The sequence below is a fragment of the Ranitomeya imitator genome, chromosome 2, assembly GCF_032444005.1.
Source record: "Ranitomeya imitator isolate aRanImi1 chromosome 2, aRanImi1.pri, whole genome shotgun sequence".
NCBI classification, from domain to species: Eukaryota; Metazoa; Chordata; class Amphibia; order Anura; family Dendrobatidae; genus Ranitomeya; species Ranitomeya imitator.
In genome coordinates, this window is record NC_091283.1 from 382,729,281 (window position 1) to 382,742,913 (window position 13,633).

A 13,633-nucleotide genomic window follows, 5' to 3' on the forward strand; every position below is an offset into this window, starting at 1 on the left:
TCGTACACACGCAGCTCCGATCCGTACACCTCTTACACAGGCGGCTCCGCTCTGTACACCTCGTACACACACGACTCCGCTCCGTACACCTCGTACACACACGGCTCCGCTCCGTACACCTCGTACACACACGGCTCCGCTCCGTACACCTCGTACACACACGGCTCCGCTCCATACACCTCGTACACACACGGCTCCGCTCCGTACACCTCGTACACACACGGCTCCGCTCCGTACACCTCGTACACACACGGCTCCGCTCCGTACACCTCGTACACACACGGCTCTGCTCCGTACACCCTTGGCTCCGCTCCGTGCACCTCGTACAAACACGCCTCCGCTCCGTACACCTCGTACAAACACGCCTCCGCTCCGTACACCTCGTACACACGGCTCCGCTCCGTACACACATGGCTCCGCGCCGTACACCTCGTACACACACGGCTCTGCTACATCCACCCTGTAAACCCCTCATGACCCCACACAGAAACTTCCCCTCATCCGGCACCATGACAACCAGCACAGCAGAGTCCTGCAGACAGCGCAGACAATGAGGCCCCTGATCATGTGACCCCTGACTCCTCCCCTCCTGTGACCTCATCACAGGTCCTATCCTGTGCACACAGGTCTCCCTCCTGAGAAGCCAGTGATGGATCAGCCATCTGCAGACCGGACATAACTGCAAGAGAAGTATGCTGCCTTCCAGGTGCGATGATCAAGGATGTGACCGATAGGATACCAAAGCTCTTCAGCTCCAAGGACGTCCACCCATTTCTTCTGATACATGTTGGCACCAATGACACGGCAAGGAAGGACCTACCGACAATCTGCAAGGACTTTGAAGAGTTGGGGAAGAAAGTAAAGGAACTGGATGCACAGGTAGTTTTTTCTTCTATCCTTCCAGTAGACGGGCATGGCACCAGGAGATGGAACAGGATCCTTGATGCAAACAACTGGCTAAGACGATGGTGCAGACAACAAGGATTTGGATTCCTGGACCACGGTGTGAATTACTGGTATGATGGACTCCTCGCCAGAGACGGACTACACCTCAACAAACCTGGGAAACACACATTCGCCAGAAGACTCGCTACACTCATCAGGAGGGCGTTAAACTAGAAGAAGAGGGGACGGGAAGAAAAACATTAGACTCGAACAAAGACGACCCAGGAAAACATACTCAGAAGGGAGGTAAGAACATTTCTAAAACAATCCACAGTGAGGAGATTGGAACAAAACAAAATCCTCTAAACTGCATGCTCGCAAACGCCAGAAGCCTGACAAACAAGATGGAAGAACTAGAAGCAGAAATATCTACAGGTAACTTTGACATAGTGGGAATAACCGAGACATGGTTAGATGAAAGCTATGACTGGGCAGTTAACTTACAGGGTTACAGTCTGTTTAGAAAGGATCGTAAAAATCGGAGAGGAGGAGGGGTTTGTCTCTATGTAAAGTCTTGTCTAAAGTCCACTTTAAGGGAGGATATTAGCGAAGGGAATGAGGATGTCGAGTCCATATGGGTCGAAATTCATGGAGGGAAAAATGGTAACAAAATTCTCATTGGGGTCTGTTACAAACCCCCAAATATAACAGAAACCATGGAAAGTCTACTTCTAAAGCAGATAGATGAAGCTGCAACCCATAATGAGGTCCTGGTTATGGGGGACTTTAACTACCCGGATATTAACTGGGAAACAGAAACCTGTGAAACCCATAAAGGCAACAGGTTTCTGCTAATAACCAAGAAAAATTATCTTTCACAATTGGTGCAGAATCCAACCAGAGGAGCAGCACTTTTAGACCTAATACTATCTAATAGACCTGACAGAATAACAAATCTGCAGGTGGTTGGGCATTTAGGAAATAGCGACCACAATATTGTACAGTTTCACCTGTCTTTCACTAGGGGGACTTGTCAGGGAGTCACAAAAACATTGAACTTTAGGAAGGCAAAGTTTGAACAGCTTAGAGATGCCCTTAATCTGGTAGACTGGGACAATATCCTCAGAAATGAGAATACAGATAATAAATGGGAAATGTTTAAGAACATCCTAAATAGGCAGTGTAAGCGGTTTATACCTTGTGGGAATAAAAGGACTAGAAATAGGAAAAACCCAATGTGGCTAAACAAAGAAGTAAGACAGGCAATTAACAGTAAAAAGAAAGCATTTGCACTACTAAAGCAGGATGGCACCATTGAAGCTCTAAAAAACTATAGGGAGAAAAATACTTTATCTAAAAAACTAATTAAAGCTGCCAAAAAGGAAACAGAGAAGCACATTGCTAAGGAGAGTAAAACTAATCCCAAACTGTTCTTCAACTATATCAATAGTAAAAGAATAAAAACTGAAAATGTAGGCCCCTTAAAAAATAGTGAGGAAAGAATGGTTGTAGATGACGAGGAAAAAGCTAACATATTAAACACCTTCTTCTCCACGGTATTCACGGTGGAAAATGAAATGCTAGGTGAAATCCCAAGAAACAATGAAAACCCTATATTAAGGGTCACCAATCTAACCCAAGAAGAGGTGCGAAACCGGCTAAATAAGATTAAAATAGATAAATCTCCGGGTCCGGATGGCATACACCCACGAGTACTAAGAGAACTAAGTAATGTAATAGATAAACCATTATTTCTTATTTTTAGTGACTCTATAGCAACAGGGTCTGTTCCGCAGGACTGGCGCATAGCAAATGTGGTGCCAATATTCAAAAAGGGCTCTAAAAGTGAACCTGGAAATTATAGGCCAGTAAGTCTAACCTCTATTGTTGGTAAAATATTTGAAGGGTTTCTGAGGGATGTTATTCTGGATTATCTCAATGGGAATAACTGTTTAACTCCATATCAGCATGGGTTTATGAGAAATCGCTCCTGTCAAACCAATCTAATCAGTTTTTATGAAGAGGTAAGCTATAGGCTGGACCACGGTGAGTCATTGGACGTGGTATATCTCGATTTTTCCAAAGCGTTTGATACCGTGCCGCACAAGAGGTTGGTACACAAAATGAGAATGCTTGGTCTGGGGGAAAATGTGTGTAAATGGGTTAGTAACTGGCTTAGTGATAGAAAGCAGAGGGTGGTTATAAATGGTATAGTCTCTAACTGGGTCGCTGTGACCAGTGGGGTACCGCAGGGGTCAGTATTGGGACCTGTTCTCTTCAACATATTCATTAATGATCTGGTAGAAGGTTTACACAGTAAAATATCGATATTTGCAGATGATACAAAACTATGTAAAGCAGTTAATACAAGAGAAGATAGCATTCTGCTACAGATGGATCTGGATAAGTTGGAAACTTGGGCTGAAAGGTGGCAGATGAGGTTTAACAATGATAAATGTAAGGTTATACACATGGGAAGAGGGAATCAATATCACCATTACACACTGAACGGGAAACCACTGGGTAAATCTGACAGGGAGAAGGACTTGGGGATCCTAGTTAATGATAAACTTACCTGGAGCAGCCAGTGCCAGGCAGCAGCTGCCAAGGCAAACAGGATCATGGGGTGCATTAAAAGAGGTCTGGATACACATGATGAGAGCATTATACTGCCTCTGTACAAATCCCTAGTTAGACCGCACATGGAGTACTGTGTCCAGTTTTGGGCACCGGTGCTCAGGAAGGATATAATGGAACTAGAGAGAGTACAATGGAGGGCAACAAAATTAATAAAGGGGATGGGAGAACTACAATACCCAGATAGATTAGCGAAATTAGGATTATTTAGTCTAGAAAAAAGACGACTGAGGGGCGATCTAATAACCATGTATAAGTATATAAGGGGACAATACAAATATCTCGCTGAGGATCTGTTTATACCAAGGAAGGTGACGGGCACAAGGGGGCATTCTTTGCGTCTGGAGGAGAGAAGGTTTTTCCACCAACATAGAAGAGGATTCTTTACTGTTAGGGCAGTAAGAATCTGGAATTGCTTGCCTGAGGAGGTGGTGATGGCGAACTCAGTCGAGGGGTTCAAGAGAGGCCTGGATGTCTTCCTGGAGCAGAACAATATTGTATCATACAATTATTAGGTTCTGTAGAAGGACGTAGATCTGGGTATTTATTATGATGGAATATAGGCTGAACTGGATGGACAAATGTCTTTTTTCGGCCTTACTAACTATGTTACTATGTTACTATGATCTGAGAGGACAGGTGAGTTCTTAGAGGGGAATTCTCTCAGTCCAGCCAGGACTTGTCTCTGCAGAAAATAACACAATGTTATCTAGAGCACGGATTCCAGAGCACATTCCCCATTTTTTTCCAACTTCTACACTACCTCAGATGAATCGTAACAGGACCCCCTTCAATTCATCATTTTCTCTCCCATACTTCAATACAGAATTATTTGATGTTTCCCACCCCCCGTCTCAATTCAGAATCATAATCATTGGCTTGCTCCCACCCCCAATACATCATCATTTTCTCTCCCTCAGCTTCTGTACATCATTTACTCTCCTCCTCCCCAATTCATTATTTGCTTTTCCCCACCCTCAATTCATCATTCTTTGCTCTCACCTCCCCCCACCCTCATTGTATCATTTGTTGTCCTCCACTCCCAATTCATCATTATTTGAATGTCTGTATGAGCCGACAGAACTCTTTTTTTTTTTTTATGGATCTGAAATAAATCATATAGTTTTTATAAATGGACTAGCTGAAGAGCCCGGCGTTGCCTGGGCATAGTAAATATCTGTGGTTAGTTATAGCACCTCACTTGTCTTATTTTCCCATCATGCCTCTCATTTTCCCAATCAAATCTTTCATTTTCCCCCTCACACTTCTCATTTTCTCCCTCACTCCTCTCATTCCCCCCTAACACTTGTCATTTCAACCTGACATCTGTCATTTTCTGATCACTCCACTTTTTTTCCTCACTCCTCTCATTTTGCACTCACACCTTTTCATTTTCACCTCATCACCTCAGTATATACATGTTTGTCATCTCCCTTATATATAGTATACATCTGAATGTCATCTCCTGTATATAGTATATACCTGTATGTCATCTCCCCTGTATATAGTATATACCTGCTGTGTCTCATCTCCCCTATATATAGTATATACCTGAATGTCATCTCCTTCTATATATAGTATATACCTGTGTGTCATCTCCTCCTGTATATAGTATATACCTGTGTGTCATCTCCCCTGTATATAGTATATATCTGTGTCATCTCCTCCTGTATATAGTATATACCTGCATGTCATCTTCTATATATAGCATATACCTGTATGTCATCTCCTCCTGTATATAGTATATACCTGTAGGTCATCTGCTCCTGTATATAGTATATACCTGTGTGTCATCTCCTCCTGTATATAGTATATACCTGTATGTCATCTCCTCCTGTATATATATGTACCTGTATGTCATCTCCTCCTCTATATAGTATATACCTGTGTGTCATCTCTCCTGTATATAGTATATATCTGTGTGTCATCTCCCCTGTATATAGTATATACCTGTGTGTCATCTCCTCCTGTATTAGACCTCGTTCACATGTTATTTGCTCAGTATTTTTACCTCAGTATTTGTAAGCTAAATTGGCAGCCTGATAAATCCCCAGCCAACAGGATGCCCTCCCCCTGGCAGTATATATTAGCTCACACATACACATAATAGACAGGTCATGTGACTGACAGCTGCCGTATTTCCTATATGGTACATTTGTTGTAGTTTGTCTGCTTATTAATCAGATTTTTATTTTTGAAGGATAATACCAGACTTGTGTGTGTTTTAGGGCGAGTTTTGTTTGTCAAGTTGTGTGTGTTGAGTTGCATGTGGCGACATGCATGTAGCGACTTTTGTGAGATGAGTTTTGTGTGGCAACATGCGTGTAGCAACTTTTTGTGTGTCGAATTGCATGTGACAGGTTAGTGTAGCAAGTTGTGTGCAGCAAGTTTTGCGCGTGGCGAGTTTTATGTGTGGTGCCTTTTTGAGTATGTGAAAGTTTTGTGTGAGGCAACTTTTGCATGTGTTGCAACTTTTGTGCATGTGGCAATTTTTCCGCGTGTGCAAGTTTTGCGTGTGGCGAGTTTTCCATGAGGTGAGTTTTGCACTTGTGGCAAGTTTTGCAACAGCCTAGTTTTTGCATGTGGCGAGTTCTGCGCGTGGCGAGTTTTGAGTGGCGACTTTTGTGTTTCGACTTTTATGTGGCGAGGTTGGTGTATTTGTGGTTAAATGTGTGCTGAGGGTAATATGTGTTCAAGCATGTGGTAGTGTGTGGCGCATTTTGTGTGTGTGTTTATATCCCCGTGTGTGGTGAGTATCTCATGTCGGGGCCCCACCTTAGCAACTGTACGGTATATACTCTTTGGCGCCATCGCTCCCACTCTTTAATTCCCCCTTGTTCACATCTGGCCGCTGTCAATTTGCCTCCTACACTTTTCCTTTCAATTTTTCGCATTGTGTAGATAGGAGCAAAATTGTTTGGTGAATTGGAAAGCGCGGGGTTAAAATTTCACCTCACAACATAGCCTATGACGCTCTCGGGGTCCAGACGTGTGACTGTGCAAAATTTTGTGGCTGTAGCTGAGACGCCTCCAACACTTTTCCTTTCACTTTTTCCCCATTATGTAGATAGGGGCAAAATTGTTTGGTGAATTGGAAAGCACGGGGTTAAAATTTCACCTCACAACATAGCCTATGACGCTCTCAGGGTCCAGACGTGTGACTGTGCAAAATTTTGTGGCTGTAGCTGCGACGGTGCAGATGCCAATCCGGGACATACATACACACATACACACATACACACATACACACACACACACACATACACACATTCAGCTTTATATATTAGATGTACATATGATGGATGCTCAGGTCAGTGCTTGTAGAGTGAAGGATACTTATATGATAAAGTCTTCAGGAATATTAGGACTAATTATGGGATATAAAAGGAAAAAAGTGTAAGGCCGGGGTCACACGAGTGATGATTTTCTCATGCGAGAGAATTGGCTCAATTATGGTGCCGTGTTAGACGCCCAGATATTGTCCAATTAGCCTCTGATGTTGGAGTTCGACCTCAAATACTTATTTTTTGTAATACTGTGGCAGTTTTGCATACTTCTACATATACTGTGCTTGTGATATGTATAAAATACAGTATATATATATATTAAAGTGTTTATGTTATATGACCTCTCTGGAAGGTGAATCTATTCCTCAGCTATAAATCCTGATGAGCAGTGTCCTGCTGACCCCCTGGCCCCCTTCAGGGAAGGAAAAGGCTGATGCCCCCTGACAGGATACCACAGCTCAATTTTGAAGACTGACCTTTTTCAGAGCAAATGACACCTGTGGGAATCTTGAGAGGAGGCCCGCTGTGTCCCGTCAGGGGGCAGATTGGGGTCAGCAGCCTAATCCTTCTCTGCAGGAGGTGCTCTTATCAGGATCTATAACTGACACATAGGCAGGGGTCAGGACACAACAGCGTCCTCAGTGAGCGGCTGCTATGCTGATAGTATGGCTGACACTGTCACTGAGCACACCGGCCGGCTCACTGAGGATGCGTCTGCTGCATGTGTGGACTGGAGCCTGTCAGGCAATGTCCATACACTTCACCAGCACAGGATCAGACACCTGGTGGGGGCTGCGCTGCTCCTGCTGCTCACTGACTGTGGTAGGGCACACGAGATGCGTGTGTTCTTGCCTTAATTGTCTGCCACCAAATTGTATATTTGAGGTATATGGCCGGAGTAATCACAGGACATGGACAATGAGTCGTGTCTCAAATGAATTGTGGTTTATTGGTTGAAATGTCTACAAGAGTTTTTTTTGTGTATCTTTACAATCAAATATATATCAAATACATATCCTTAACAACTGTGACTGGGGAGAATACTGTACGATCGCAGGCTCAGTGGGGATTAGATGGTGGAGTCTGCCCAACAGGGGTCCCACCCTCCTGTGGCTCAGCATTGGCTGCCTCTCCAAACTGTCAATGACACTCCTCCTACTGCTCCCTCCACACAGCTCCGGTTTATGAAAACTCTGACACAGGGCCCTCCCAGCTCACGGGCCATATACACCAGTAAGGGCTCCTACTCACTTGTGCGAGACTCAGATGGCGGCCCTGCCACAGGGCGATAGTCATTCAGGGAATCTAGGAAAGTAGCCTTGGGACCCGGAACTGGGCAGGACGTCTTCCATAACACTGGTAACCTCAGTGATTATAGACTCCAGGTAAACAGGTACTGTAAGACCGTACACAGCTGGTTTGCATCCACTTAAAGGACACGTGTACTGAGACTGTCTGGCCTTGCTGCTTTGCCTATGTCTAGTTTCCAAAACTGTCTCATCACATCACTTTGGGAAACTCTGAAATCAGTCCATGAGGACAAAGTCCTCTCCACTCTGTACTAGTCTGTCAATGATATTTCACTGTATTGTGTGTATATGTGTGTATACGGTAAGGAAACACGGCACTCAGTAGATATGAGGGTTGGCGGTGCTCAAGTAGGGTGTCCACCCCGTATATTAAAGATGAATGAAACTTGGCACTCAATTTTTGAGAAGAAAAGCTTCTTAGTTTATTGATGCATCCAGACAAACAAAACCGCTAAACGTTTTCGGTCCACACCGGACCTTCGTCAGAGTGTTTCTTAGACATTGACTAGTAAATATATAAAAATAAACATAGTGTCACATGATGCAGAAGTATACGTCATATAATGCAACAATAAAAAAAATCGACCTAACGGTGAAAAAACAAAAGGCAAACATATACGTGATGCTCCATCTGGTGTAGGGAGACATGTGCCAGAGAGATGAAACTATCCAGAATAAACGGTGCTCCGTGCGAGGTGGAGATATGGTCCGTGCTGAGATACTGGATAAGGGAAATAACAATCGTGCTGGAGATGAGAGGACGCTGGTGATGGTGTGACCTCAGGACAAGGAGGTCTAGCTAAGTACGGTAAAAGGATACAACACAGAAATGTACTATACAGATATTAGAAGCGCAGACATGTGGTATAGAATACGCCTCCAGTGAAGCTATATGGAATAGCATGGTGGATGATCTAACGTGAGGACCTAGAGAAATAAAGGATACGTGAGTCTGTGCACATAAATCTAGCTGGGCACACCAGAAAATAGGGAGAAAATAAGGAAAAACAAAGGGAAGACCAAAAAGGTGAAGAGGAGAAAAGAAAAGACAAGGTAGAATGGGTCCTAAGAGAGAGAAATAGGAAAGTAATATAACTACTACCTGAAGGAGACTGCCTAGTATGGACCTATACACAGAGGAGAGGTAATAGAGTAAATGGGAGCATAAAAACTACCTGGATGAGGAAGCTAATGAGCCTGAATGAGCGTCAGCCAGAGCACGGGATATAGGAGCTGCAGTCTGCTATAAAAAGCCAGAGCCGAGGGAAAGGGTTAAAAAGGGGGAGAACACACATGAACCTGGAGAGCTAAAAACATAGCAAATGTATATACCTGCAGGATCACAACGGAAGGTGAAGCGCCAGAGGAGAGGCACAAAGCCTGGAGGGAGTAACGGCGCTGTAGGAGATAATGTGACCGGGTTAGGAGATATATAATGGGGTAGATAACAGAAGATACAGGGGAGGAGGGGTGCAGTAACCGCCGGCATACCTGGATCCTGAGCGCTAGTAGTGCAGAGCAGAGGAGAGCGACGCTACAGGAGGGTTGGCACTTCCTGGTATAAATCCTGGAGACTAGTGATGTCATAGTGGTCATGTGACCACCCACAGAGTGGGGGAGGGCAGTACAGGGGAAGGAATCCCTAGATGTGCAGGATGCTGGGAGCGGTCATGTGACCGCAGGCAAAGTGCCTGTCAGAGCTGTAAAGGTGTCAATGGTGTAAATAAGATAGTGTGAGGAGAGTGACAAGGGGAAGAAGCGCATAACAATAGCGCTATGCAGAGAGATAATGGACAACAGGGAGAGGGAAAAAAAAAAAGGGGGAACAAGGAAAAAAGGAACAGAAAGGATTCCCATAATACCACAGGGGAAGAAGGAGATGTCATACCATACGAAGTATAAATGGTGCCCAGTATAGTGAACATGGTGCACGTAGTGCGATCTAGCGATTCTAAAGAGAAGAAAAAAAAGGAGACAAATTAGTATATACATAATATACACAAGAAAACAACAATGTACAATGAATTACAATAGGGCTGATACGTCATATTCCCTATTGAGACCTTTAGGCTCTAGGGTTTGGAGGGTAAAGATCCAGAAAGCCTCTCTCTTTTTGAGGATATTAATCCTATTAATACCTCTCCTATTAGGTTCAATTTGCTCCAGGACCTGGAATCTAAGTTGTGAGATATTATGGTTTTTTTCATGGAAGTGATATGGAAGGGGCAGATGATTTTTATTACAGCGAATGGTGGATTTGTGCTGTGAGACCCTGTCCTTAATGGGTTGGGTGGTTTCCCCAACATAGGCAAGCCCGCAGGGGCATTTGATGAGGTATACTACGTATGCGGAGTTGCATGTATAGTAGCCCCTAATCGGGATGCCCTGACCCGTGTGTGGATGAAACACTTTGGAACCTTTTTGAACGTTATTACATTGGAGGCAGCCAAGACAGGGGAATGTACCCCGCTTTTGCGTCTGTAAAAAGGTTTGTCTGGATATAGTGCTCCTGGAACCCACATCCGCCTTCACTAGTTTGTCCCGTAAATTTTTTTTTTTTGCCCTGCGGAAACAGGATAGAAAGGGTAACTTAAACTCAGGGATAGTAGGATAACCTTTCTGCAATAGACCCCAATGGCGTCTAATGGTAGCTTGTACCACATTGGAGAAGGGATGAAATGTACTAACAAAGGGGATACGTTTATTATTATCGTTGGGCCTATTGGCAACACCAGACTGTCTAGCTTGAAGTAACGCCTTTTGTGGATAACCACGGTTAGAGAATTTTTGTTGCATCTCGTTAAGTCTAGTGTTTTTAGTAGTTTCATCCGAGACTATCCTGTGTATCCGTTGGAATTGTGATTTTGGGATCGCATTTTTAATAGAGGGGGGGTGGCAACTATTGTAATGCAATAATAATGTATGTGTGTGTATATACATGTAAGGTGTCTACATATATACACAGCACCAGAGAGTCAGTAGTGGTCTAATATAATACTGTTACATCATCTTGTTTCTCATTCAGGTCCCTACAATATCGGACCTCTCAGTGGAGATCTTCTATATAAGAGAATTCTCCTGAGTGACCCTACAAGGATGGATAGGGACAGGGACAAGATGGCGGAGAGGATATTACACCTCACCCTAGAGATCCTCTTCCGGCTTACTGGAGAGGTGAGAGATTCTGATGACGTCACATTACATCATTCTTATCTATGGGAATAACAGATGGACAGAACTGGAGAGGTGAGGACTCTGGGAATGTCTGTAGTGAGGTTTATTAATGTGTCTCTCCATAACCAGGATTACACAGTAGTGAAGAAGACCTCTAGTGAGCGCTGTCAGGCCCCTGTGTCTGAGGGATGGGGAAGACCCCTGAGCCCAATCACAGGGCCTCCACCTCACCCCCTGAAACATGAGGACATCAATGATCAGAAGATTCTAGAACTCACCTACAAGATGATTGAGCTGCTGACTGGAGAGGTGACACTGCTGGGACATTATACAGTAACGCTATGGAGGGATCGGGGGGATGACGGTATCATTGTATGTGTCAGGTTCCTATAAGGTGTCAGGATGTCGCCGTCTATTTCTCCATGGAGGAGTGGAAGTATTTAGAAGGACACAAAGATCTGTATGAGGACGTCATGATGGAGGTTCCCCAGCCTCTCACATCACCAGGTAACAGACAGGACTATATACACACGGCCTATAATTATCTGTATGTAAATAATGAATTCAGTCCCTGTATGTGTTTCCTCCAGATCTATCAAGTAAGAGGACAACACCAGAGAGATGTCCCCATCCTCTCCTTTCACAGGATTGTAAGCAAGAAAATCCCAATGTTCTTCAGGATCATCAGGTAGATGGAGATGAGATATTATAAAATCTCCCTAATGTGTAGAAAGCTGTGAAGATCTTGTCTTCAGGCTTGTTTTTACTATCAGTATTTTACACTGAGCTGTCGCTTTATGAGAGACATCGGAACTTTTCTAATATAATTTTTCGTGAATGGAAATGTGACCAGTGACTCCAGAGTTCATCAGGAAATCCAGTGATCAGTTTTCTGGGGACATTTGCAATGAGAATCTACATTGTAATGGATTAAAGAAGTCAGAGGCGTTTATCAAGAGTCGTTTTAAGAACAGGCGATGCACAGTCATGTCCTGCAGCTGAATGCAATGCTGGATCTACAACTATAGTGACTGAAGAAACAGCTCTTCAGCACAGGAGCTTACCTAGGCTTTGTGGCCAATGGTCAAGTAAGTTCATCCTTTTCTAGCAGAAGGACACTTACGGCAGGACAATACTCGATGCCACAATGGTCATATTGTCATGGATTGCTTCTAGGAACATGACAGTGCATTTTTTTTTATTCTTACCCGGCCCTTATAGTATTCAGATCTTAATCCTAAGTAACATCTGCTTTACAAATAAGAATGACTTGATCAGTTTTCTGTGGACATTTGCAATGAGAAACTACATTAAATCACAACAAATGATACCGCGCTTGAGGGTGTATGTTTAAAACTGAATACTTAGCCATAATAATACAAAATAATGCAAATAGTCTCTCAGTGTACGGTATGTTGAAGCCCTTTAATTGTGGCTTAGTTGCTGATTGAGGCCACTAAGGTTGGCCAGTTTGGACAGGTACAGAGAAAAAAAACAATGCCCAAGATGTGGTTACAAAGGAAGCAAACTTGGGCACGTATGGCTAATCACTTACCCTAGTAATGGTAAGTTTCCGCTTGCAGAGTTTCATCTGGGCGTGTAGATTGCAGTGAGCGGACTGTGCTCCTGCGATAGGCAAGCAGCAGGAGTACATAGAGGCTGCGCAGAGCCAGGGAATACCCGGCCGGTGGCGTCCCTGGATATCAGCTGAAGGGAAAAAATGGCCGACAGAACCTGCTCGCGTGTGATGTCACAGAGGCTACAGAGCACCGCTGGAATCAAAAGGGTGACCTACGCATTTCGAAGGACTGCGCCCTTCATCAGGGTTACCGCCTTCAGACTTATCCCATCTCTATATACTGCCTGCGCTTAAGTCCCCACCCCCATGTCTTGCCTTGCCCTGTCAAAATATGTAAATGCGTGTACTTGTACATAGACTGAATTACAACTACTTAGTGTGTGGGACTGTATGTGGATTATAAGTCTCAAGATTTGAAGAGTGGATACATTTATTTTGCATATGCCATCTTAAATCTTTAAAATTATAAACTATGCACCACTATCTAAATTTAGAAATGTTCCAGGACAAAATGTATGAAGGGAAAAATGAAATACTTTAAAAACAAAGTTTATTAATAATTTAAGCAATTAAAAAATATATATTTTTAAATATTTGTATAGATGTATGATAAAGATAATCTAAAAATGTGTTAATCAGTATAGTACCTAGGATTATTGACTCAATATAGTATTATAGACCTTTGAACCCGGTTTATAAAACCTTCCTTAAACATAATTATATAAATAAAGGTGTTTAAAATATTTAGAGGTTTCCTCAAG

At 43.5% G+C, this 13,633-nt stretch overlaps 1 protein-coding gene and 1 long non-coding RNA gene across 2 annotated transcripts in view; one reads left to right on the plus strand and one right to left on the minus strand.

Moving 5' to 3' along the window:
* The first annotated feature begins 616 nt into the window (after window positions 1-616).
* LOC138664076 (zinc finger protein OZF-like) overlaps window positions 617-13,633 on the plus strand; it is a 35,269-nt gene continuing 22,252 nt past the window's right edge. Inside the window, exons 1-5 of the mRNA XM_069750506.1 lie at window positions 617-1,191; window positions 11,145-11,293; window positions 11,423-11,602; window positions 11,677-11,800; window positions 11,884-11,981. Coding sequence (XP_069606607.1) covers window positions 11,216-11,293; window positions 11,423-11,602; window positions 11,677-11,800; window positions 11,884-11,981 — 480 coding nt within the window. The 5' untranslated portion in view covers window positions 617-1,191; window positions 11,145-11,215. The remainder of the gene's footprint in view (window positions 1,192-11,144; window positions 11,294-11,422; window positions 11,603-11,676; window positions 11,801-11,883; window positions 11,982-13,633) is intronic.
* LOC138664094 (uncharacterized) lies at window positions 8,698-9,714 on the minus strand. The gene is made up of 5 exons (XR_011318288.1): window positions 9,611-9,714; window positions 9,452-9,517; window positions 9,295-9,362; window positions 8,940-9,046; window positions 8,698-8,832 (listed from the first exon to the last, which is right to left on the minus strand). It is a non-coding gene; the product is annotated as an uncharacterized lncRNA (long non-coding RNA).